Genomic DNA, 25,048 nt, shown 5'->3' with positions numbered 1-25,048 from the left:
GGCCACCCCTTTACTCACGTAGAGGCCTGAGGGCCAGCCAGGTCCTGCCTGCCTCCCGCCTTCTGGAAACAGCAGCAGGAGGCTCCTCATACAGACATGAAAGGGTAAAGGCAGCGAGGGAAAAGTGTCTGAAAGGAGAGAGTTAAAGACGCCCTGGGAAGGGGCAGGGCTGAATATTTGTGAGATACAGCCTCTGGCCATTTGGACACTTAGACATAAACATGTAACAAGTGATGACTAGATGAGCTGTGGTAAAACCCAGAGACGTGGGACTAAAGCCACCTCCACAGCACGAGGAAGCCCACACTTCGCCGCGGCCCACGGCCCGGCCGGGGTTGTTTGCTGGGCGTCAAAAAGAGCTTGTGGTGCTCTCAGGGCCATTTCCAAAATGCACACCGGGGCTAAAAATTCTGCAATTACAAAGTCCAACTTCCCAACGGACTTGCAGGTTTTCATTTGCTAAGACAGGCCAGGCCACAGGGAGCTCAAGCGGCTTCAGAACATCACCAACCAAGCTTTAGACCGACAGGCCCCACGTGTGGGATTCTTCTTCTTCCAGGACCTTGGTCTCATCAGACATCTCGCGACAAGACGGCTGGAGGTGGAAACACCCACGTTTTGGAGAGCTTCGGAATCGCCCTGGAGAGGCCCCGCTGTCAGACACCAGGGTATTTTTAACTGTTCCAGAAGCCCTTTGCTGCTACAGCGATGGTGGACGGGCAAAGTGGTTCCTGGCTTTGCCTGACGTGCTCTTAAAAAGCCAAGATGCCGAGATCTGTTCTCAGCCTCCAATCTTACAACCTAGCCAAAGACTCACCAAACCTGTCCCACAGCTGGGCTCCCACGGAGGCCCCCTCGCCCCAGAGGCCTGTTGGGCACCCGGGTGTGTGACGGCTTCGTGTGGATTAACCTCCAGGAAGCCTAAGGGGAGCCGGAGGGGGCTCCGGGCAGGGCCCACGGCTGCACAGGTTGTGCCCTGTACATGGCTTGTGGCCTCTGAGGACCGTGCCGCCTGAGGGGACCACGCTGCGGAAGATGGCGGGCAAGGGCTGGGGGAAGGGCCCCCAGGTGGCAGTGCGCGCAGCAGTGGGCCGGCCAGGATGGGTGACAGGTCCCCATGGCAATCTGAGGGGGATCCTCAAGAAGGGCTCTGGGCCAGTCAGAAGCGAAAGGTGCCCGCTGAGGGGCAGGGCCGTGTGTTGCAGGAAGTATTTATGAGAAACTGGAGGGGTGACAGCAGACAGAGGGACCCCGTGCTCGCTGCATGGAGCGGAGAGCCTGGGGGCCTGGCTTTACCTGCAGGCCCGTCGGCTGAAGGAAGCGCGCTCACCCACGGGAGCCGAATGGACTGTACCTGCCAACCAGCCGGCACAGGAAGGGCTCCATATGGAGCGTCTCAGGCCGAGTGGGGGTCTCAGTGAAGACACACCTGGGTACAGGAGCCAGGGAGCGGTGAGGGAGTCCCACCCCGGCTCCTTAACTGAGGGCACAAGCACTGGCCGCCGTGGGAACTGGCTGGACCTGGGATGTACTTGGAAGGTGGAACCAACAGGACTTACAGAAACGGATGCAGGTGAGAGAGAGGCTCTCCCCCCATGTTAGCTGGGGCCCTTGGGTGAGGGCAAAGAGCCTGGCCCCTGCTGGATGCAATTCCTGCCACGCATGGAGCCTGGGGAGCTCTGAGCTGCCCGGCATCATGTGCCACAGCCTGCTGCCCACTGTGTGCTCTGACCTGAAGTTAGATGCCTGCTGAGAGGATAAAGGAGGCTGAGCTGTGTTGCAGCTTTTCCATAAGAGATGGAGGTATCTACGCTGCCAAAGCACCGCGATGCAGCCACAGCCGCCCCTGCCCCTGCCCCTGCCGGCAGCGCTGCCAGGGTTATAATGGTCAGTGTACGTGTGAGGCATCACAACCGAGCATTGGGGGGGGGGGGGGGGGGGGGGCTCTAAGTTAGAACGAAAGCCTTCTCACCACCACAGTCTCAGAGCAGAAATCCCTTCCAAGCCCTGCCAGCTGCACGGTCCAGGAGGGCCCCTCTGCCCTGGCCCCGAGACCCTGCGTCAGGCTTCTCTGAGGACACGGCCAGACACACTTGGTTTTGAGGCCCTCCAGCAGCCACAGCCACGTACTCGGCACATCACTGGCCCAGACGGCTCAGGGCCTGGGAGGAGGAAGGAAAGGAACCAGGTGCTGCAGTTGGGGTCTGTCCCGTGATGGATGTGCACAGGCAGCCCACGGTCCGCCGTCTCCTTAGCCCAGCCAGCCAGTGCGGCACAGGGACACCAGCACCAGATCTGAAACCACATCCCTTACAAACGGAGGGAGGCCTGGTGGCTAGGAACGCTGACTGAGATGCTGCCAGGGCTCGATGGGGAGGGAGAGCTGCGGCCCTGCACGGGGAGGTGTGGACAGGCCCACGTACAAAGCTACGAGCGACATGGAAGAGAAAACTGGAATGAAACCACGATTGGGAAAGAGAAATTTCCAGTTTCAGTTCCTGGGTTTCTCCAGGTCAGACAACCTCACAATCCCCCATCTTGCGACTTTCCCACAGGCTGGGCTGTCCAGCCACGAGCACCAGAAAGAACCACGGGGGATGCACCTGGTCTTGGGCCGTGCCAAACTGGCTCAAGTTGGGTGATGAGAGGCCGGCTCATCCCTACAGTAAGTGAGGGCCGGCGACACGACGGCCCTCCCCTGCAGAGCCCCCGCTGGCTGCTCGCGCAGGCCCTCACGTGGCGGCACTGACCTCATCGTAGCGGTACATCAGCTTCAGCCCTCGGCAGGACTTCTGCTTCTCCACGTGGCGCAGGGCACACTCCAGGCAGAACACCACGTTCTCATTCTCCTGAACGACCTGCAAGGAAGACGCTCCTGAGGTGCTGGAGGGGATCGCGGCACTGCTGCCAGGGACGAGCCAGGGAGGGGCCTGGGAGGGGCGAGGTCCCAGGAGCCAGGGAAGGCCTGTCCTGACATCGCTGTCCACGCTAAGGAGTGTGCATCTCTCGAAATCACCTGCAGCAAGGTCTTCAACAACACTGCTGAAACGAGTAACAGACCGTCTCCAAGTTGCACCTAAGGGTGCCTCGAGGTCCCCCGATTGCTGCTGCACTTGCCTGTGAGAGGTTCTAGGTGCCGTTAGGCGGGGAAGATGGGATAAAGTACTGATGCCTGTTTAGAAGCTCGCACATTCTGAGGCTTTTTGTTCAAAACTACCTGGGCAGGCACACGCGGTGCCAGCTCAGCGGGAGCAGGCCAGGACATCCCCGCAGCTCAGTCAGCTGGGAACGTGGGGGCTGTTCGGCACCCCAGCCCCTGGGGCCAGACGCCAACCAGCACAGTCTTGATCCTCTGCCACCCAGACAGGCCCCTCCTCCCACACCCAGAAGGGCCTCCAGCGGCCGTGTGAGAGCACACGCCAGACCCCAAGGCCACACGGAGCACGTGCGGGCAGGATGTGGACAGGCCTGACCCACCACAGCACGGGCGACCTGGACCGTGGGGCAAGGAGAAAGAATAGCTGTCTGATTTGTGGGGGTTCCCACCCCCACTCCAACTTCTAGTCCTGTTCTCATTCTGTGTTTAAAATTAAAAAGAAATGCTGCCTTAAGCCACAAGATGCAAGAGGTTCCCGGCCCTTTCACAGAGATGTAAGGGAAGACCTGGGGCTCCTGTCTCCAGTGCTTCTGGGCAAAGGCGAGAACACAAGCTGGAGAGCAAAGAGGTGACACTGGCAGAGACGCATCACCTTTAAAGACATGGCTAGCGGGAGGGACGGACAAAAATGCCCACATTTACTAGGTGTCCAAGCAATGAAAATTGTAACTATAAATAAAACCTCAATTTTTACCGATGAATTTAGGACACACGCTTTATAACATCCAGGCTGGTAAGAAATGCCTGGTGACAATTCCCAAGGTGCAGGTCTCAAAGCGTGCAATGAGCCCCGGGGAGTGGACCAGGCCACACATGGAGGTCCCGACAGTGTCGTCCGTGCTCACGGGCATAAGGCAGTTATTCCCATGGGAACAATCCACTCCAGAGGGAGAGGAATGAACACAGACCTCAAGGGCTTTGTAAGTGATCTTCACAAATGTGGGCAAAGACAGACTAGATAGGAGACGTGTGGTTGTTACGCACTGAATTATATCCACCCAATTCACAGGCTGGCGTCCTGACCCCAGTACCTTAGAATGTGATGATTGGTAGATGGGCCCGGAGAGAGGAGATTAAGGTAAAATGAGGTGGTTAAGTGTGGGGTCTAGTCCAATATGGCCTATGTTCTTACAAGAAGAAATGAGGACACAGATGTGCGGAGGGGAGGAACTGGGAGAGGGGCACCTACAAGCCAAGGAAGGGAGAGGCCTTAGAAGGAGCCAACCCCGCCGACCCCTGGCCTCGGACTCCCAGCCTCTGCCTCTGCTGAAGGAAGGGTCTTGGTTTGAGCCCCGAGTCTGTGGGATTTGCCACAGGAGCAGCAGCAAACACACACAGCCGTTTCTCTCCTCCTCTCAGAGTTCTGACCTCCCTGATGCTACCAAGAGCACAGGATTCAGCTGGGACTGGCTGTGGCCCATCTCTTCCGCAGGGCAGCGGTGGGAGTCAGGCGCAGGCGTGCGGCGCTGCCGTCAGACCTGGCACACTTGCTGCTCTGCGTCTAGGCACGTGGGCCCCATGTGAGGGGTGCTGGTGCCATGCTGGCACGGGGTGGGCACGTACTATCTGAGCTGCTCTTTCTGGAGGAAGAATGCACACGGGAGGGGAGAGGGCACCAGCACTGGAGGCCACGAGTGCCAGGCGTGTGGTGGGGAGCACCTGGAGTGGGAGCTGGGGCACCCACACACCTGTGTCAGGGCAGCTGCCCAGTGGGAGGGGAGAGATGAGCTACCCCAGCCCAGCTGTCCACTCAGCCAAGTTCTGCCAGGCCCCTCTGGCCGGGGGTGGGCGGGGTAAGCCGCCCCTACAAAATCACAGGTGAGGCTGAGGTGAAGCCCCAAGCCCTCGGGCACTGTGGGAACAAACCAGAAAGAAGAGAAGGAGGCGGGGCTGCGCTGAGGGACGGAGGGGCAGGAGGAAGAGCTGGCTCAGAGGCAACTGATCAGAGGCGGGGAGGCTGGGGATGGGTGTGTGTTGCTGAAGAGAAACATTCGTTTTAACCAAAGACAGATTTCAGAGTCCTGAGGACAATGAGACAGGTCACGTAGATGCATGGAAACGGGGAAAAGCCAAGGTTAGATGAGGCCCCACGTCAACTTTGGCAGCAGAGTGGGGGCAGCCCCGCCCCTCACCAGGGGACACCAAGGGAAGCCTGGGGACGGGGCGGGGGAGACAGGGCAGCGGCGTGAGGGAGGCCCTCTTCCTGCAGACAGGAAGCTACACGTGAGGAGAGACTGTGGAGGAGGACGGGCAGAGTGGAGCCCACCCGCCCTCGGTCCCTCGGACCTGGATGCTGAGGGTGCGGTGCTGACCCCTGGAGGTCAGGGCCCCGGCGCAGGTGGGCAGGAGGTCCGAGGGCGGGCCTCCTGACAGGCGTCCTGCAGCAGGAAGCCCTCTGCGGCAGGCACAGCGGGCAGGCACAGGCGGGAGCCGGCAGGGGCCCGCAGCTCACCATGGACAGGTAGCACAGGTGCTGGCAGATCTGACACCTCCTCTCCGAGGTCTCCAACTGCAGCCACTTTCGAGGCTTTTTCTTTCCATCCACCACGGTGCTGCTGCTGTCGTGGCTGCCGTAGCGGGCAGAGGAGTGGAGGCCGGCCTCGAACAGCTGCCTCCGCTGCCGCAGCTCCGTATCCCTGTCCAAACACAACACAAGCACCGGGCCCTCAGGAGGCTGAGCTCGGTGCCTGGCCTCCCTCACCTTCAAAGGGAGCATGCTGCGCCCCAGGCAACTGCCCCTCCCCCGTCCAGGTGCACCCTCCTGTCAGAGGAGGGCGGTGAGAAGTACATGCTCGCCTTCCCAAGACCCCCAGTGAAGACCCGTGTTCTTTAGTCAAAAGGTCAGACAACCCCCCAGCTTCCAAGGCTACTCTAACAGCTGGGCTCTGCCTAACAGGAGAGCAACACACCAGGGCACACATGGCAACCCCCTCACTGCTACCTACGGGGGCCCTGCCCCTTCACTCCGAGCCAAGAACGGATGTAACAAACTATTTGCTGGTATTGTCATCAAAGGTTCGACCAACACGAGTCGAAATCCGTGTGCTGTCCGTCAGCACTACCGACCGAGTCTCTCCCCGGGGAGGGAGAGGTGGCGACGCTACATGGTGGGAAAAGAGAAGAGGGTTACACAGGAAGCCAAGCAAAGGGTGGCACTTCTCCTCGGCTTCTGCCCTGATCGGCTTCACCTTGGGAGAGATCCTTCGATCGCTGCGGGATGGAAGCGGGGTGTGGGTCTCACACGCGCGTCCTGAGCAGGTTGGCAAGAAGCCCAGTGAGGCTCTGTGGCCTCTCCACGCCCACTCTAACCTCTAGAAAGGAGGCTGTGGCCAACATTTCCTCCCTGGCAACGTGCTGCTAGGATCCGAGGCACCCAGGCATCAGAGCCCACCTCCTGGTCACTCCCACAGAGGGATAACCTTTTGCATCAGCACCTCAGGAAATTCTGACTCCAAGTAGCAAACATGAAAACAAGAGGAAGTTTAAATTACAAAATAAATAAAGATTAAAAAAAAAAACACCCAAAAGGTTTCACTCATCTGGCCAAGCACCAGGTGGGCTCTGCCACTCTGAGCAGGTGGCTGCACCCCACCCAGCAGAGCCCCGGTGAGGCCTGGCGCCCGGGCCTCGGCCCAGGGTCGGAACCCAGGTCTGGTTACCTGAGCTCATCCAGAAGGGCCGAGATGGTACTGAGAGTGGGGCCGTTCTCCTTTTTCGCTTCCGCTTGTGCAATCTGGTAGAGTAACTTCTCCATGGAAAATGGCTTAGCTATATGGCGACGCTTCATTTCCTGCAAGAAGCGGTCACGTCCCTTTAGGCGGGAGACTTTACGGGGCAGAAGATGCAATCTGAATTTTCAAATTTTGAGTTCCACTGTGTTTCAAAGCAGTGAAACTCGTACAACAATCCTGTTTGCCTGTGGGAAAGGCACAGGGACCAGGAAACGCTATTGCTGTGCCACCAGCCACTGGGCAGGGGCCCCAACGTGACAATGGGGGGAGACGTTCTCCCCATTTCCAGTGTTGACCTGAAGTGCCATCAGTCGGTCCCCCCAGGTTACAGTGCACCCACAATGGGACTCAGAATCTCTCTTGATACAAATAAACCCCTAACAGATCTTCTCTCCTGGGAAAACCTCTCCGCCACCTCTCAGAAGCATTTTCTAAAATTAAACCCATTTAAAAAGGGGGCGGGCAGCAGGGGGACGTGGGCGTGTGTCTGCGCATGCGCATCGCCTGCCTACCTTGGCCGTCTCGAAGCCCATGCTTGTCCACTGGGTGGTGGCAAAGTGCACGGTCTCAGAGACGCTGTAGCCGCAGCACACTTTGGACACAAAGGATCCGGGGAAGCAGACGACGAACTGGCCGCTCTGCTGCACGGTCCTGTGCACCTTGATGCCCTCTTTGCACAGCACCTCCGGGGAAATCTGGGGAGCAGATCGGGGCTGAGACACACTCTGCAGGACACACTCGTGGCCACTCTCCCACCCCCACTGCCCAGCAGGTGGGGGACACCCACACCTGCCCTCCAGGCGGGACCTCGCGAGTTAAGAAGGGGCCTGTTCATGAGGAGACAGATTAGATTTGGTATTGAAGATTTTTTGTTTCTCATTTAAAAAATAAAGATGTCAACCTAATTAGAAGAAAGATCTGAACTGGCACTGGACCAAGAGTGACAACAGAGCCACCCAGATGTGTGGCCACTAGCAGAACACAGCCCTACAGGCCACATCGGAGCCTTTCCCATCCCTGCCCAGCAGTAACAGGGGTGGGAATGGGAAAAATCCTCCATCGGCAGAGCCACAGAGGTACAGCCTGGGGACCTTCAAACCTGCACCCTAGCGGGGCTGCTGCTCAGCTTCTCTGAGCCAGACCTGAGGCCCAGGGAGGGGTCAGCGTGGCCAGAGGGGCCTGAGCTCAGGTGTCCGAACACAAGGCTAAAAGGATTCCCAGGAACTCAACAGCCCCGTGACTTTCGAAAATGGGATCAGAGAAGCCTTTGTGCCCATCCCTGTGAGGTGGAGGGTTTCTGCTCTGTTGTCCAGGCATCCAGGTGCCCAGCAGGTGGGAATAGCAGTACCAACAGACCCCAGTGCCCACCCAAAAGCAGGACCCGCCACACAGCCCAGTCTCCACACACAAAACCAGCCCTGAGACAGATCACAGGCCACGGCGCACGTGCCCGACGCCCTGTGCAATCGGAGGAAAGCACCTGTTTGGTGTCCACAGAAGAGGACAATGAGTTTGGATGATGCTGTGAGGATTCACTTTGCGTTGTCCTCTGTGCCTCTGAAAGGCAGGCCAGCCAAGAGGGTGACTGTCCAACAGCCCTGCCTACCCCGTGCCCAGGCCCGGCGCCAGCACAGGCAGGAGCTGCACATACCATGACGTTGCTCTCCAGCATCTGCAGCCCTGGGGTCCCATTGGCTTGCAGCAGAGTGTGCACCACGTCCTCAAGCTTGCTCTCCTCCTCAGCAGGAATGCAATACCTGGTGTTAGGAGACAAGGCAGAGACTTGACCAGAACCTGCCTGGGGAGCATGGGCTGGGCCCACCCTGCATCCTCGGGCGCAGGAGAGACTGAAACGTGGAGGAGAGACTGAGTCCCGGGAGCAGGGAGATGCCTGGCTCGGTGACTGGCACCGTGGTTCTCAGGCCACACCCACCCCACTCCCAGGCAACATGCTGCTTCCTTCCAGCATAGCACAGCATGCTCATCTTTTATGCAGATCTGACCTATACATGAGCCCAAAAACCTTCAAATCAAAACCAGATGTTTAAAACCCCATATAAATCAGACACAGGCACAGCTGCAGACTCAATTAGCCTTCCGTGAGTGCGCCAAGGCTGCGTCTCATCCCGGGCTGGCATTTGACGCTATTCTGTAACAGGAGGCGCCGCAGAACTAGGATTCAGTGCTGGAATACGCGTTTCCCTCAGCTCTCCAACCTGGGCCACCTCGTGAGAGCCTGGCCCAGCTCAACCTCCTGGCCCCAGAGCGGCAGGCTGGGTGACCAGAAAGGCAGGGGAACCCCTCAGTTCTCCAAATACAGAAAAAGGTGGGGGAAGGAGTCCTGCCTGTGCACATGCTGGCTCGTGCCGGCACAGAAGCCGACTGCGGCCGCTGTGAAATTATGGAATAAGAGGAGGGCGCACCGGGTCCCAGGCCTGCCCCACTGAGGCAGCTGGGCATGCCAGAACCCAGCCAGCCAAGGATCAGCTGGCGAAACACACAGGAAATCAACCCACACAGGCAGGTCTGCGTCAGGCGGACTGAGGGACCGTCGGGAGCCAGGCGGTGGAGGCAGCTGCAGGGTGAGGCTCGGGACAGCACAGACCCCAGAGCACAGCTACGGAGCGACAGGGAAGACAGGGTGGGGAAGGCCGAGGATGTCGGCAGACCTGAACTAACAGGAAGTTTGGAACCTTACTGCAGCCACGGAGAGCGGGGGATTACTGCTGGTGTCCCCACAAGGGGACACCTACCTGTGAAATCCAGGGCCAGGCAGTCGCGTGCATAAGGCCGGTGTGCCAGGCCTCCTCCAGGCCCTCCCTTCTGTCTCCCACCCATAGGGCCAGCAGGCTGCAGCGGGACACCTGCCGTGTGGACCCTGGGCAAGGTGACCTCTCTGAGTACAGCCCCCCTCCATCCCGAGTGTCCTGACAGACCCTGGGCCTGCAGAGCACATGCAGCCACCGGCCCAGGGTCAGCCAGGTCAGGGTCAGTGGCTCTGGTGCAGTCGTGACGCCGCCCAGCTCTGGTCACTCTGGGCAGCCGCCCAGCCCTCAGGCCCAGCTCCAACCTGGCACCTTCCCCCAGGCCCGCGGGCAGGCCTGCTCTCAGCCACGCTGAGGTGTCTGTGATGAAATTCTTCACTTGGAGGCCAAATCCTGTTTCAGTTGCCACATGGAGTGGTTTTTATTATGCTCATGTTATTTCAATGCCAACATATTCTGTTACTGATTTGTGATTTAAACGCAGGGTTTCTAACCAAAATCAGATGTTTTACAAAAAACCGCAACCCATAAAGTTCTCCAATCACATCCCGGCCTCCTCTTTATTCCCCCTCAGTGAGGGGCAGGGATCGTGCGCAGGAAGTCCACAGACTCTCCTTTCCCTTCCTCTAACCCAACCTTACTTTACCGGTCGCCCTCCTGGCCATGGTCCTCGCACACCAGGCCGAGGGGCCGTCAGGAGTGCTGGCTCAGGTCGCAGGTCTGGGGGGACTCCCTGAACCCCACACCAGGCCCGCGCCGTCCACAGAAGCTTCTCCACGGGAACGACACGGAGGGCAAAGGGGCTCCGGGAAGGGGACCACACCCTCTCCCCCAGTCCCAGCAGCCGCTCGCGCCCTGGACAGCACAGCTGCACGTCCTCTGCCCAGGCCTCCACAGGCAGCAGCCACTCACAGACCAACCGCAGGCGCCGAGACCACCCTCCCCGCACACCCCCCCAGGAGGCCCGCAGTCCTGCTCCCATCAACACCAGCCACCACTCCCTACGGTGTGGCTGGGACACGGGCGCCATGGTGAGGCCGCTGCAGACGCGGGCTCCTCAGAGCGCGGACCGAAGTGCTAAGGCCGTTTGTTTCCGTAAAGAAGCCTCATCACCCCAAGAGGACAATAAGCAGTCAGCGCAGGATGAGCGTGAGGCTGGTAGACTGTCAGACGACAAGACGTCTAATTATTTGCAGTAATTTCCCATCTGCCACCTAAATAAAGAAACCGAAGAGCCAGCCACGGATCAGACCTGGGTGGAGGTGACAGTCAGGCTCCAGGTGGGCACCGAGCAGACTGCTTCCCACGAGACAGACAGACGTGTCCAGGGGAGACACTGTGCGCCCGGACACAGTAAGAACTCCATTTCCCATAAGACCTACTCTCCCCGCAGCCGAGAGGGCTTTGGGAGGCTCTGCTGCAGAGACACTCAAAACCACTGCTCCTGAGGCCAGAGAGGGAACAGCATGCCTCACACCACCCAGCAGTCCCACTGTGACTCTTCCTGTTTCTCAGCCCGAGTATGAAACAAACACTTGGAAACCAACAATAAGAAGTCATATCCTAGAAGAAAAGCAAATAGAAAGAGGCAACTGACAAAAAGGGAACATAAATGAGCACATGAAGTGATGCTTATCACCAGAGCAACTTAAATTATTCCCTGCCACCTCCAGCCCCTCCAACAGAGGCAGGAAACCCCAAGCTGGGAGCTCGGACAAGGAGCTGGGACACAGGAAGCGGCTCTCGGAGCCTGTCCACCGCCCCGCGCCCCCCCCCCCCCCCCACCACCAGGGCCAGCGTACTCACCAAATGCAGTCAGCACCAGTGTGTAAGTAGTCGATGTAGGGAAGGTGGTTTTGGTCTCGAGACCAGCATGAGGTAGAAAAGACCATGCCAATATTTAGCCAGGGAATTGTCACTCCTAAAACATAAAGGGAGAAAGCAGCAACAATGTCTGAGTAACAGCTATCAGAATCACTTTTTTGTCCCCAAATGGGAGGGAGGGAGGGAGGGAGGGAGGGAGGGAGGGAGGGAGGGAGGGAGGGAGGGAGGATTCAAAACCAGCCAGGCAAAGCCCAGTAAGAAGGAACTTGCTCTTCCTGCTTGCTGCACAGAAGCCAGGCTGAGATGGGCACTCTACAAACAGCAGTGAAAGAGCATCTTACTCCACAAGTCGGACAGCACGATGCCCCAGGGAACGTGACCATGACGACTGTTGGCAAATAACCAGCAGCCCTGGGCTGGACCCCAAGGCTGAGAACGGGGGCACCAGACCTAACTAGTGTCTGGAGAGGCCCTAGTACTCGCCTCCACTGGGCGTGGAGGGTCCCAGCCTTCAGTGACCCGAGGCCCCAGGACACTGGCTTTCCAAATGAGAACCTATCGCTAGGAGCCAGCACTAGTCCTATGGAGGCAAGACTTCTGCTCTGAAAACACCAATTTCAAGGTGAAAAGTTGGCTCTAGGCCCCTGCCCAGCTTCTAGATGCTGTGATGTGGCCCACCTTCCTACATATTACACATTTCAACTATGACCCTATTTCTTTCTTTCCTGCAAATCAGTGTCTTGAATCTAAATACTCTCCACCGGAAGTCCCCGTCCCTTTCCAGCTCCAGCTCCCGACAGACCTCGGGACCGAGGACGGCGGCCACGTGGGACTCACCAGGCACAGCACCGAGGTGGCGCAGGATGGACCCTGTGTTATTGGGGAGGACCGTGAGGTTCCATCCATGCCTGCAGAAGAAAGAGGGACGTCACAAGGCTGGCGGGAAGAACATCTAGTCCCCAAAATGCAGACAACAGATCCAACTCTACCTTGAAAATGGTTCCGATTTCCCCACGGGGAACCCGCTGCCGTGAGTGTTGGTGTCCACCTTGCCGCAGTGCACCGCCACGTGGCAGTCCTTCTCCTCCACTAACCGCCAGTACTCTTGCTGCGGGAAGAGGCGAGGAGTCAGAGCACAGCTCACCCCCCGCACGGCACACCAGTGCCCGAGGAAGGAGCCATCACAGAGCAGCCGCCACGGGAGCACGGAGTAGGACAGCGATGCTCGAATGACCTCTGCAGGCAGGCAGGGCCCAGAACAGAGGGCAGGGACCCCAACAGACAAATGCACACACGTTCATGGCAGCCTTGCGCCCCTCAGCGGAAGCGAGGAAGTAGGCCGTGTCCACACAGATGGGCGGACAGGCCCGAGGAGGCGGTCCGGACAAAGGCCTGCTCTTCAGCCTTCAAAGGAAGGGCAGGCTGACACATGCCACATGACCCACCCTGAAGACACAACGCCCAGGGAAATAAGCCAGTCACACGGGACAAACACCGCACAGTCCCACTCCCATGAGGACGCGAGCCGTCAGAATCACAGACTGAAGGCAGAATGGCAACTGCCAGGGGCTGGGGGGACAGAGTCACGGGAAGTTATTGCAGAATGGAAACAGGATTTCAGTTCTGCAAGATGAACAGCATTTTGGAGATGGATGGATGGTGATGGTTGCACAACAATGTGAATGTACTTACACTGCTGAACTGGACACTTAAAAATGGCTAAGATGGTAAAGTTAAGTTTATCATAATAAAAATTATCTAAATGAAAGGGGATAGGAAATGAAATGATACGGAGGCAGAGGACATGCCACTGCGGTCCTCAGACGGAAGTAAACAGCCTCTGCTCCAGCTCCTCGACAGACGCACCTCACACGCGTCCCAGCGCCAGCCCTCCTGACTTTTACGAAGGGCAGAGCCCACACACCCAGCTGGACCCGCGCCAGCTGCCTCGGAGGAGGGCGGTGGGCACAGCGGCCGTGCAGAGTGCGGCCCTCGTAACCGACAGAGTGTGGCAGGAACGCGCTTTACCAACAGGTGAGCAGACGGGCCCAGGTCACCTTTAGGCAACTCCCACACTCGGACACACTTTTCATTTCGTTTCATTTACCAATCTAGAAGCACGGCATCGCTTCCCGAATCCTGGCAAAGCCCATTTAGCGGGAACCAGCTTTCAAGGAGGAAGCCTAACCAATAACCACAGGTCAGCTCAGGGCAGAGCTGCCAGTGATAACACTGTAGAAAGGGAGGGCGCTGCAGGTGCCCACAGCCTGGGCAACTTCCACAGAGAGGGGCCGGCTGGCGGCGCCAAGGGCCCAAGCCAAGAGTAAATCAACATCACGGCCACTGAACGCCTGGACTCCTTACACAGAGTAAGGTGCGCGGACGTAAGGAAGAAAGCGATAGTCTGGCTGATGGGGCTGGTGACAGTCGGGCCCTGCCAGCCGAGCATCAGACTGACAGCCTGTCGTCGGTGAGTAACCCTGTGGGAGGAAGGGACCCACTGCTACAGGGGGGCTCTCCAGCTGCTGAGCACCGGCCGAAGGAAGGGGGGCCTTCTTTGAAGGGGCCAGAAGCTAGACGGCCTCAGACAAAACGTTTGGATTTTAGCAAATATTTCTATTGTGTTTAAATAGTATGTAACTGCTAAAGCAAAAGCCAGACTTCCAGAGAGAATGAATTCTCAAGTAGGAAACTAAAATACGCCAAGCTTTCCTCGTGCTACGGATGGTAATAAACCCTGCACCTGCAGAGATGCCTGCCCACAAGGATGGACGTTGTGCAACAAAGGCCTCTTTTTCCAAAGGGCCGCGTTCCTTTCTTCTGACGTGCCTGCCACACAGGCCATGAGCGCTTCGCAAGCAACTGTGTGGCCACGTGTCCCCGAACCGGGGCCGGGCTGACACTGTGGTTGATGGAATGTGGCGTTGGCGGGGGGATGGGGCGGCGGTCAGGCCACAGCGTGGCGTTCCCAGGCAGCACCCAGAGCACAGAGCTCGGCGTGCGCCCACCAGCAGAGACCCAGGCCTAAAAGGGTGCCAACGGAGCTGAAGGCAGACACGGAAACACCAAGCCGAGACACGGCCGGAGACTCGAGTGGAACCTGCTGAGCTTCTGATGGTGGCGGCGAAGGTGCGGCATCACATGTACCCGAAGGAGGGGGCCCGGCGTCCTGGTGTGGCCTAGACTGTCCTGCAAATCCCACTCCCAGGAAAACATGGTCAAATCAGGATGACTGGGCCCGAGAGGTCAGCCTGGGTCACCCAGAAGAGGTGGCATCCGTCCCTGAGAACACAAGACGCACAACTGCTCCCGCCCACAGCTGCCCTTCAAGGCGCTAGAGGTTTGGTGTCTCTCCCACAGCACCACGTGCTGCCGAGGGCGGCGATGCCAGCGGCTGGCAGTTCTCAGCCACTCAGCTGGGCACTGGCCAAGGGGAGGCAACTAAAAGACGGGGTCTCAGTCCTAGAGCACCTCACAGAAAGCTCCCCTAATTGGTCTGGGCACAGAGGTGCTCACTGTCTTCCCAACCTCACACTAACTCAGAACAGAGTTGGCAGAACACAAAAATGGCACTCTGCCAGTCCCGCTAAATAAAACAGGGGAGAAGGCACAGCAGAGCTACGGTTTCAAGGAATTCCAAACATTCTCCTGCGTCACACACACCCAGAGGGCGGGGAGGAGCGGCCAGTGGCGAGGGGACACGACGAGGCCCAGCTCACCCCGGCCTCCGCCTCTGGTTGGGGTAAATCAGGGACAAGCCGGGAGGAGGCTCCCTCTTCACTCTATCTTTCCGAGTCTGAGAAATTTAGATGAACAAGAGTTAAAACTTGCAGCTGCCCCAGGACAGGGAAAGAAGTCCACCACTCCAGTCCTCTCAGGCTGCCAGGAGGCCCGGGCCCCAACACGCGGGCAGCAGGAGCTCAGCTCACCTCAATTTCAGCTGGTGCAGGCTCCTTGTTGAAGCACATGTTCATGATGTTTCTTGCTGTTCGATAAAACGTTGTTAAAGAAACAGACCTTCCCTGGAAAGAAAACAACAACAGGTAAGTCTAAGCCCACATCAGGCTGGCCCTGCCAGGGGCTCTGCTGGCGCCCCGCGGCCTGGGCGGCTGGTGCCCAAGTTAGCCAGGCAGAGAAGGCGGGGATCATTCCCGAAGCTCAGTGCCGACAAGGGAACGAGGTCACACTGCCTTGTAGCACCAGGAGCACATAGACCTGGTATCTGGAGGCAACGGGCTGTGCCCCGGGAGGCGGCGCACCGGGAGGCTGCAGGGTCAGCTTTCACTTTCTGGAGAAATGGGTACGGGTGGAAAAGGAGGCAGAATTCCTGTTACCCATGTGAGGGAAGGATAAAGGCTGTGGGCCAGTGCAGAAACTAACAGCATTAAGACAAACCCAGAAGAGAAGTCTGGGAGATCCTCAGAGACAGAAACTTGGGGCCCCAAGGGTCCTCACCACATGAAAAGCAGCCAGACACGCTACCTCACCTCGTGGATCTGAGGGGACAGAAGTAACCTGGTGACTCTCTTGCTGTCCCCTCCCACCTCCCAGTGACATTCAAAATGATCTGTGCTCCTTTAGCACACAGCTCTCTGTTCTCATTTGGGAGTCCAGGGAGGCCTTATTTCCGACCTATTGTACAGAACAGGTTTTGTTACACAGAGACAAGCTTGTAAGATTCATGCCTTTCACTCTTTGGTGACCAGGCACATGTATCCCTTGATTACAGAAATATGTGCCGAGCACCCACGGTGTATCAGGCCCAGGTCAGCGGCTGTGGTAGAGCAGGCTCGACCCCAACACAACCCTGTCAGCACTTGTGCAGCTTCACCCGGCCTGCGCCACGGCCCTGAACAAACACGAGCTGCGAGGAGGCTCCGAGCGCCCTGAGGGACAGGGGAGGTTTCCCTCTGAGCACCCCACGGGAAGTAACACGCCACAGCACAGGAAGCCTGCCCGCCACGGACCAGCTCAGGACACCAGGGCAAAGCCTTCACACTGGCTGCTCGGAGATCTGCCTTGCAGCTTTAGAAGTGACTCTGTGGAGTGCCGACACAAAGGACATACTCCCTCCAGTTCCAAATTTCTGACCTTCTGTTCCTTACAAAATAACAGCCTGCCCTGGCCAGGTGGCTCAGTAGTTTGGGGTGTTGTTCTGTGAACCATAAGGTCTCAGGTTCGATCCCCAGTCGGGGTGAGTATAGGAGGCAACTGATCAATTTTCTCTCTCATGTCGATGTTTCTCTCCCTCTCCCTTTTTCTCTCTCTAAAACCATTTTTTTTAATGAAAGTATAAGTAGATAAGTAAATACAAGTAAAAACCTAACGACTAGGAGGGACCTAGTTTTGCCCTAAGGCAGAGTGCCCAGAATTCGAGAGGACACCCAGCACCCAAGAGTCAATGGCCCCAACAGTCAGGGGCCTCGAGAACACGGCTGAGCAGCAGCAGGGCCACCAGACCGCCCCGCAGCCCAGCTTGTAGGATTTTGCGATGAAATCTAAAAATACACTTTACAAAGCAGGTTTTCAAAAAAACTCTTGCTTGGATCCAACCCAATCTCATAAAATTGACCTTCTTCAATAAAAAGTAACAGAAGTAGAGAGGATCTCATTTCATGTGCTGGCTATTCAGTCCCGGGGCTTAATGAGCAGTTTCCGTGGAGGAGGCTCCTCAGGCACACATCCAGGAAACACCAAAGTCCTCCCAGTTCACAGTCCGCACCATCCCTCTCCCTCCCCATGAAACACTGAGAATGTGAAACAGGAGGAGCCCATCAGCAGGCTGCAGGCAGCCGCTCCCCTCCCCACGGTCTCTGCAAGGCATCTCGGGTGGTAACAGGGAACACCGAACCCGCTCTGGGTCTCACAGTAGAAAACGTTCCAGAAAAAAGGCCAGGGCTAAAGCCCAGCAGAAAAGTATCAAGCGTGGCAGTGGGTGGCCACAGGCCACTTCGCAGCATGGACTCAGAAGGGCAGGCACACCTGCACGAGTCCCAGGCTCCCTATGTATCAGAGTCCACATCAATTTAACCAGGTGGGGACAGGCCAGGCCTGCCCCAGGCGGCTATTTTCAATGTTCCAAAAATCCCCCAGCTCAGCCGGGTGGGAGCAGGGTTGTCAAGCGAGGGCTGCCAAGACTCATCACAGGACACGTCCATCCTGGTAAACCCAGAACAGGGACCCCCGGGTACAGCCCATGCACCTGTCAAAGCCCAGGCAACCCAGCAGGGGCCTCTCTTAGCTCTGCCCCCAGGGGAGAGGCAGCCCCAAGCCTCTCCAGCCAGCCAGGAGGAACCAGCCAGCCAGGAGGCTGTGGTGGCCGCTGCTGAGCAAAGGCAGGCGGGCTGCCAAGCGGGAGCGCCCGTGACTCTGCCTCACTTCTTAGAGGAGTGCATCTCCCAGGACGGCTGTTGCAGCAACAAGATCTGGCAGAACTGGGAAACATGGGCGCGTGCTTGCCAGCCCTCCCCCTTCCTCCCTCGGCAGCTTCAGTGGTGAGATGTGAGGAGAGCTCTCTAAGGACCTCTCTACAGGTGACTGTCCAAGCTGAGGTGAGGCAGTGGGCTCTGCAGAAAGTAATAAGGAGGCAGAGAGAACGCGCACTCCAGGCCTGGCTGGGCAGCTCCCGCCCTCCAGCCTGAGAGAGGGTGCTCGGAGGGGCAGGCGCAGAATTGTGGGTGAGGAGGAACTGATTTGCATCCTAGGTACTGCATCCCTGGCACCTGGGCGCTCACTCAGCTCATTCAATGAAAAGGAAAGCCAAGGCCTGAAGTGGGCAAGCGACTCGGCCCATGCTCACAGTTCCCAGGGCAGCCAGGGCCTGTGCCGCAGGCCAGATGCCCCGAGGCCCGGGGCCTGAGCAGGCTGCAGATGTTTCTCTTTGTTACATTTCCCCGAGAAAGTGGCTGGTGGCTTCGGGACCCGCCCACCCACTCCCTGCCCACCGCACAGGGCCTACCTTATATATACACTTGTGGAAGTCACTGAGGACGCCTTTGTCCTCTTCCTCTTCTTTTACCACTTCCTTTTCCTGAGCAAAGAGCCGCCGCCGGCCTGTCTTGAGCTGGGCCTGGCCCACCTCCTTGAGCTTGCTGCGAAAGCCGTTCCTGTGGGCCACGCCATTGATGAGCCCGTTCTTGGGCTCGAAGCGGGGCAGGGGGTGGAACTTGTTGTAGTCCTGCTCCGTGTGGCCCTCCAGGGGCCCCTTCCGCTTCTCCAGGATCTCCTTCTCCATCAGCACCTCCTTCTCCAGCCGGCGGTGCTCCTCGGGGGACAGGGAGTCGTAGGACAGCAGGTACTGGCAGTAGGCCTCCTGGAGCTTGGCCAGCCGGTCCTGGGCGGTCTTGGGGATGCGCAGCATGTCTGCGAGTTTGTTCCATTTTTTGAGGTCAGTCACTTGCTGCATGCCGCCCATCTCGTTAATCAGTCGGAAAAAGCAGGCCAGGTCGAGCTCGCAGCCTCCTAGGACGGCGAGGGAAGAAAAGACGGGGACAGTCTGTGAAAGGACCAGGAACAAGACCTCCTTCATTCACCTGACGGTCCGTGACGCCACGTGTGCCAGGACGCCGCCGGACTCTGGGGTCAGAACAGTAAACAATCATCTCTGGCCTCCAGGGAGCTTAGTCTGTGCAGACGGACCTTAAGACAATTCGGCGCACCACAGAGACAAATAAAGCTGACTGAGGGGCTCGAGAGTTGCGGGGGCCACAGTCTTGGGTGGGATGATGAGGGAAGGCCTCCCGGAGGAGGTAACATTAAGCAGAGGTCTATGGTAGGGAGCTGGCATGCTTCTCCTCAAATGGGCAGCACGCACTGGTAAACAGCCTTCTAATAGACCCGGAGGCAGCTGCAATGAGACCAGGAGCGGTGGCCCATGCCTGGAGAGGGAAGGGCAGGGCCCGGTTGTGCCACTCAGCCACGTCCATGTCCCAATGTCACCTGGAACAGCTGTGATGGTGGAAATCATACACACAGCATGTGTTGTCCGTCCCAATTCCCCTCCCAATCCAACACACACACACACCCAACACACACACACCCGCCCAATACACATACCTCACCCACCCACCCACCCACCCAACACACACATGCCCAACACAATACACAAACCCAAGACACACACATACCTAACACACACACACACACACACACACACACACACAAACACGCATGCTCGAGTTGCTTTTTTTCAATCCCACAGGATTTCCAGGGTGACGGGAGCTATTCAGAAGGGCACGTGACAGTCTGCCCTTCAATCCCTCCCATATGCACTCAGAGGGACCACTAATCTCAGAAGAATGGAGGCGGGTTTTCACTACATCCCTTGATCGAATTACAGAACAGCACAGGGGCCAGAGGTGGGCTGAGCATTCTAGGACACCAGGCACTCCTGCAAATAAGACCAGAGGACAATGTGTAGCTGGGTTTGGTTGTTTGTGAACAACGGAACAACCTCAGGGAGGAGACTTCCCTGGACCTCTGCCAGATTCCAGGCCACGCTCTGGTGTCTCAGCGAGGAGACCCGTGCCTGGCAGTGCACAGTCCTGACGGGCACAGGTAGAGGGCGAAGCCAGTCACCCCAGCGTGCCACAGCAGCTCCAACCACGGTCTCACTAGTGACTAGAGGGAAGGCTGGCCATACCTTTTCCTTTTTCCCTAAGATCACTGTAATGCAATAGCCCTTAAAATTTACACAGTTCTCACAAATCCATTAACGACTCCACACCTGCCACGATCAGCCCGTTCAGAGGGCTACCAGGCTGCTACCTGGCAAAGCACCTCCCTCACCTGGTCCGAGCTGACCCCACTCCCTGCAGCTTCCCAAGGGGCTGGGTGCTTATCCGTTTGGGTGAATTCTGGGAAACTGCTTCAAAAGGACTAAGTCCCTTGCACTTGGAAACACCTGAGCTCAGACCCACGCCCAAGGTCTCTGTGGGTAGCAGGCCAGGTCAGCACCCCTTCACAGACAGGGACGATGCTTTACACTTGGGGCAAAGAGCAGAACACTCACCCGAGTGACCATCTACCGGACTTCTGCTGCTATGGGAGGAAGTCACGGTTAAAGAAATCCTACTCTGGCCAGGCCAGCGGGGCTCCGTGGCTGAAAGTCAAACTATGAGCCACGAGGTCATGGTTCGATTCCTGGTCAGGGCCCATTCCTGGGTTGCAGGCTTGATGCCCAGTAGGGGGCATGCAAGGGGCAGCCAATCAATGACTTTCTCTCCTCATGGATGTTTCTATCCCTCTCGCTCTTCCTCTCTCTAAAATCAATAAAAAAATGTATTAGAAAAATGAACTACTCTGAAAAAAAGGTGGTTGGCTGGCATCGTGACATCACCTGCATACTCTACCAGTCCCTAAAAGACGCCCAACTCAGGGTGGGTAGGAGGACCTGGTGCTGCTCTGAGTCACCAGACAGCCGAGTGCACACAGGGCACAGCCAACACCAAGCTCCTGAGACAACCTCAGCTCCTCAGCCCATTCCTGCAGCCCTGGGTCACTGTCTATCACAGGGCACCCCTGACAAGAGACCACCACCAACCAAGAATTCTTTCAAATCAAGTGATTCTCACTCAGGCATTAGCCCTGGCAGGCACTGCTGAGAGGAATAATGAAACCTCATCTCACAAAGGAATGCCATCTTACTGCCAGTTCTTGACACTTAAACAGCTGCTAGACGTCTCCTTTTTTCCCAGCCTTTGAAAAATCAGAATCTCCACAATGGAGGCAGGAATGTGCTGTTTCCTTTCATGGATCTAGAGCTGAAGGGAAGTGGGTGACCTTACTCAGCTGTCTCCAAAGGAAATCCCCCTCCTCAGAGCCCACTCGTCTGAAAGTGAACTAATCCCGGAGGTGCAGGGTCCAGAGGAGAAGCGGACAGGGGAGCTTGACAACCTGTGAGTGGACGCTGCTGGGGGCCGGGGGCCCTCAATGCGGAACATGTGCCCACTAGTCAGCGAGCTGAGCTCTGCGACTGTCCTTGGCAGAGCTGTGCCGGCTCTCGGGAGAAGTGTGCACGTTCCTGAACCTGTGGGCTCCACCAGGGCCAAGTTGGTTGCCATGGAAGCAGAAACTCAAGTCAAAATAAGGAGGATGAAGAGACAAGGACAAGACAGAAGAAGAAATTTCATGGGCTGAGGTCTACGAGAATTCTTGGACGGATATGTGTCCCCAAAATGTTCATGTGCAGAATCCTAACCCCTGATGCCTCAGAATTCGACCTTATTTGGAGAAAGACTCTTTAAAGAGGCATTAAATGGGGTGGGTCCTCACCCACAGGACTGGTGTCTTTATAACAAAAGGGAGACACACCAGGAGCTTGCACACAGAAGGATGGCCATGTGAGGACCCGGAGAAGCAGCCACGCACAGGCCAAGGGGAGAGCTCTGGGGGACGCTGCCCGTGCAGGCTAGGCACCTTGGTCTTGAACTTCCGGCCCCCAGAACTGTGAGACGGTAACTCCCTGTTTTTTAAACTCCTGAGGCTGTGGCACTGATAGTGGGCATCCCAGCCAAGCAGACCAAACCCGGCGGGGAGAGGGGGGGGGATGCGCAGCATCCCATCACACGCTGAACACTGCTCTGGCCCCTGCAGGCATAGGGGACCACCCAGTGGGGAGAGCATGGACCCCAATACCCACAAATGTTCAGGACCTGGAGAAAAGGGGCAGTGGCCTCCCCTGAGCAGCAAATGAGGCGGGAGAAGTGCATCCCCGTGACGGGGGAGAGAAACGGGCACGCGGGATGAGGCAGTGGGCAGGCAGGGCTTACCTATGAGCGGGAGCTCGTCCATGGTGATGCCCTGAGATCTGAGGTGCTTCTTGATGCAGGCCAGCCGCTGCACGTTGGGGCCCCAGCGCCGGCCCAGCTTGTGGATGTGCTGAATCTGCGTGACGAACCGCATCTCGTCATTGAGCTTGCACTCGGGCCGCCAGTCCGGAGGGGGGATGACCCTGCACATGCCATACTTCTCCACCTGAGCGCGCACCGACTCGATGTAGACGAGTGGGTCGTGGAACTCCTTAGCTGACGGCCTGAGCACGGGGATCTCGTCCATGGCCGCCCACCCGACCCGGCCGGACCCCTTCTCGGGCTTGGCCGCCGCCTCCTGCGGCTTGTGCAAGGGCTCTGATTGCGAGGTAGAACGATTTTCACAGGAGGCGCCGTCAGCCTTGCCATGTGCTTGTCTGCCCGGCGTGCTCCTCCCGGCTGCGGCCCGCTTCGGCCGGTTCCTCTCCAAGCTCCGCTCGGGCACCTCCTTCTTCACGTGTCCGTTCAGCAGAGCTTTCTCCACTGGGGCCGGGGCCGGGGCCGGGGCCGGGGCTGAGGCCGCCGCTGCCTTCCTGCCAGGGGCTTCGGCAGAGCCGGCCGCCCCTTTCATCTTCTTGGGGGGCGACTGCAGCTTCTCCGCCTGGTGTGCCTCTTCCAGTCTCCTCTTGGAATTCCGCAGCCCCTCCCGCAGCTGCCGCCCCCCCACCTCCTTAGTGCATGACTTTGGGTTCAACCGGCCACTGACCTTGAGGCCATTGACGGCAGGCCCGGTGGACTTGGACACTCCCCCGAGGGATAGCACCTGTTTGCGGGTTTTTGCATTGCTACTTTCGGTTTTCCCTGAGATTGTGTGGTTGACAGCTGAACTGGGCTTGTGGTGATTGGGTTTGGTTTCCTTGACCAGTTCTCTCTTGGCTTTGGTGTATGTGACAGTCCCCTTCGTCACGGTTGCAGTGTACTTCACAGTTTTGGACGGTGAAGGTCTGACTTCGCGCATCTTTTTGGCACTGGTTGCACTTGTACCCAGAGATGACATTCGAGTGACTCCATTTACCTTCGAAACCTGGGAGGCAGCAGGAGAGGCAGAGGACAAAAACAACACAGAATCAGTACCTGCCAAGAAGGCAACTCCTCCTCACACTGGTCACTAAACAGAGACAAGGGCTACCTGCAAAAGCAAACACACACTGCCTGGGGCTCTTTCAGACTCTCGGCACCGTCCACACCCATCTTTCCTCTTCCACGTTTGTTCCCATGGCTCTTCCAGGAAATCGGATGTTTCACCATAAGCCTTCCCACATGCCCACCAATCACCTGTCACAGGTTAGGAATATTTCCAATAGCAAGACCCTGCCCATGTGGGGGGAAAAGAGCGTGTACAATGTTGACCCCTGAGTAACGCAGGGGGTTAGAGGCACCAAACCGCATCCTCCATAGCTAAAAATCCATGGTAACTTTCAGAATGCCCAAACACTCTGTCATCCTTCAGTATCTGCAGGGAACTGGTTCCAGGAGCCCCCTGAATAACAAAATCGGTGGGGACTCAAGCCCCTTGTATAAAAGGGCTTGGAACAATGCATGCAGTCGACCCTTCACATCCAGACTCGGGATAGCGGTTTGAAAATACTGTTTTCAATCTGCGGTTGGTAGAATCCAAGGATGTGAAACCTAGGAATATGGAAGGCCAACTGTATGTTGACTGAAGAAAAGTCATGTATAGGTGGGCACTCCCAGTTCAAGCCATGCTTTTCCAGTCAACTGTACACAGGCACGCAGCACACGTGCACACACACACCTGTTCTAAGAAATGACATGCCTGCTCTTTGCTCCCCTTCAAGCATGATCTGCCCACAGAATTTAAAAATCTATGTGCTAAAAGAACAAAACAAAAATATGGAAAAAAAAGAACAGCAGCCCTCAAGCAGCTCAGCTTCGATGCAGACGCGTGGCTGCCGACGGCTGGCACCTGTCCCTCTCCTGGTGATTGAGACATGCCCCACGCAGCCCTTGCTGAATGGCAGGGCATGCACCTAACCTCTTTGGTAAAGCACAGCGTGCCCAACCCTCTTCTGCACAGGGGGTTCCTACTTTCCTTCCCTCAAAAACTTCCACTCCGGTTCCACAGGAACTGGGTCACAAGCAGCCCCTGCAAGGGCCTTTTCACCTGGACACCACAGCGATCCCACGGCACACCAGCCTCCCTCAATTAGAGAAGTCAGGCTGATGTGAGTGGACACCAGAAATGCACTAACTTCCAAAGAATGAGGAAGGGCCAGCCCTAGTAGCTGCTGCTGGGCTGGCTGGTGTGGGGACACTGAGGCACACTCTGCCTCTCTGTGACCTCTGACATGTCATTTAACATCATGGGCATCGACTTCTCCTTTGCAACATGAGTTACAGATCCAGGAGCTCCAGGGTTCCCTAAGAACCATGACCCCCTAAAGAGGCCGACTAAAAATCACACAATTCCTGGGAAACAGAGAGCAGAAACAACAGACCTCTTTCCTCACCAAGAACCCAGAGGAGGTGCCGGTGGAGGGAGCCTGGATTCCGAGTCAGCTGCGACCTAAAGCAGCTGGCTCCTCTCAACACCAGTGCCCCGAGCTAGCCCAAGAAGAGGCACATTTTGCTTAAGTGGAGTCAAGCACAAAGATCACACTTTCCCACGGGTGTCCAAACCAGTGGTTCCCACTGGGCTTCCACCCCCTGAGTTTCTTATCCGGTAGGTCTGGGACAGGCCCGAGTAACAAGGTTCCAGGAAACTGATCTGGGGACATACTTTGAGAATCACTGAATCAAACT

The 25,048-nt window shown here is 57.3% G+C and overlaps 1 protein-coding gene across 5 annotated transcripts in view; it reads right to left on the bottom strand.

Moving 5' to 3' along the window:
• The window catches only part of JARID2 (jumonji and AT-rich interaction domain containing 2), a 290,912-nt gene that overhangs the window by 2,851 nt on the left and 263,013 nt on the right, over positions 1–25,048 (bottom strand). For all 5 annotated transcript variants that reach the window (XM_079776852.1, XM_079776851.1, XM_079776850.1 and 2 more), the window contains 11 exons: positions 22,247–23,309; positions 18,436–18,938; positions 15,407–15,499; positions 12,467–12,585; positions 12,315–12,385; positions 11,460–11,574; positions 8,540–8,645; positions 7,401–7,583; positions 6,817–6,947; positions 5,610–5,793; positions 2,751–2,858 (listed from right to left, as the gene is read on the bottom strand). In XM_079776852.1, the coding sequence (XP_079632978.1) occupies positions 2,751–2,858; positions 5,610–5,793; positions 6,817–6,947; positions 7,401–7,583; positions 8,540–8,645; positions 11,460–11,574; positions 12,315–12,385; positions 12,467–12,585; positions 15,407–15,499; positions 18,436–18,938; positions 22,247–23,309 (2,676 nt within the window). The remainder of the gene's footprint in view (positions 1–2,750; positions 2,859–5,609; positions 5,794–6,816; positions 6,948–7,400; positions 7,584–8,539; positions 8,646–11,459; positions 11,575–12,314; positions 12,386–12,466; positions 12,586–15,406; positions 15,500–18,435; positions 18,939–22,246; positions 23,310–25,048) is intronic.

This window comes from Cnephaeus nilssonii (assembly GCF_951640355.1).
Source record: "Cnephaeus nilssonii genome assembly, chromosome: 7".
In the NCBI taxonomy this organism is placed as follows: domain Eukaryota; kingdom Metazoa; phylum Chordata; class Mammalia; order Chiroptera; family Vespertilionidae; genus Cnephaeus; species Cnephaeus nilssonii.
The sequence above is the reverse complement of the archived record's forward strand: the minus strand, read 5'-3'. Positions and strand labels throughout refer to the sequence as shown.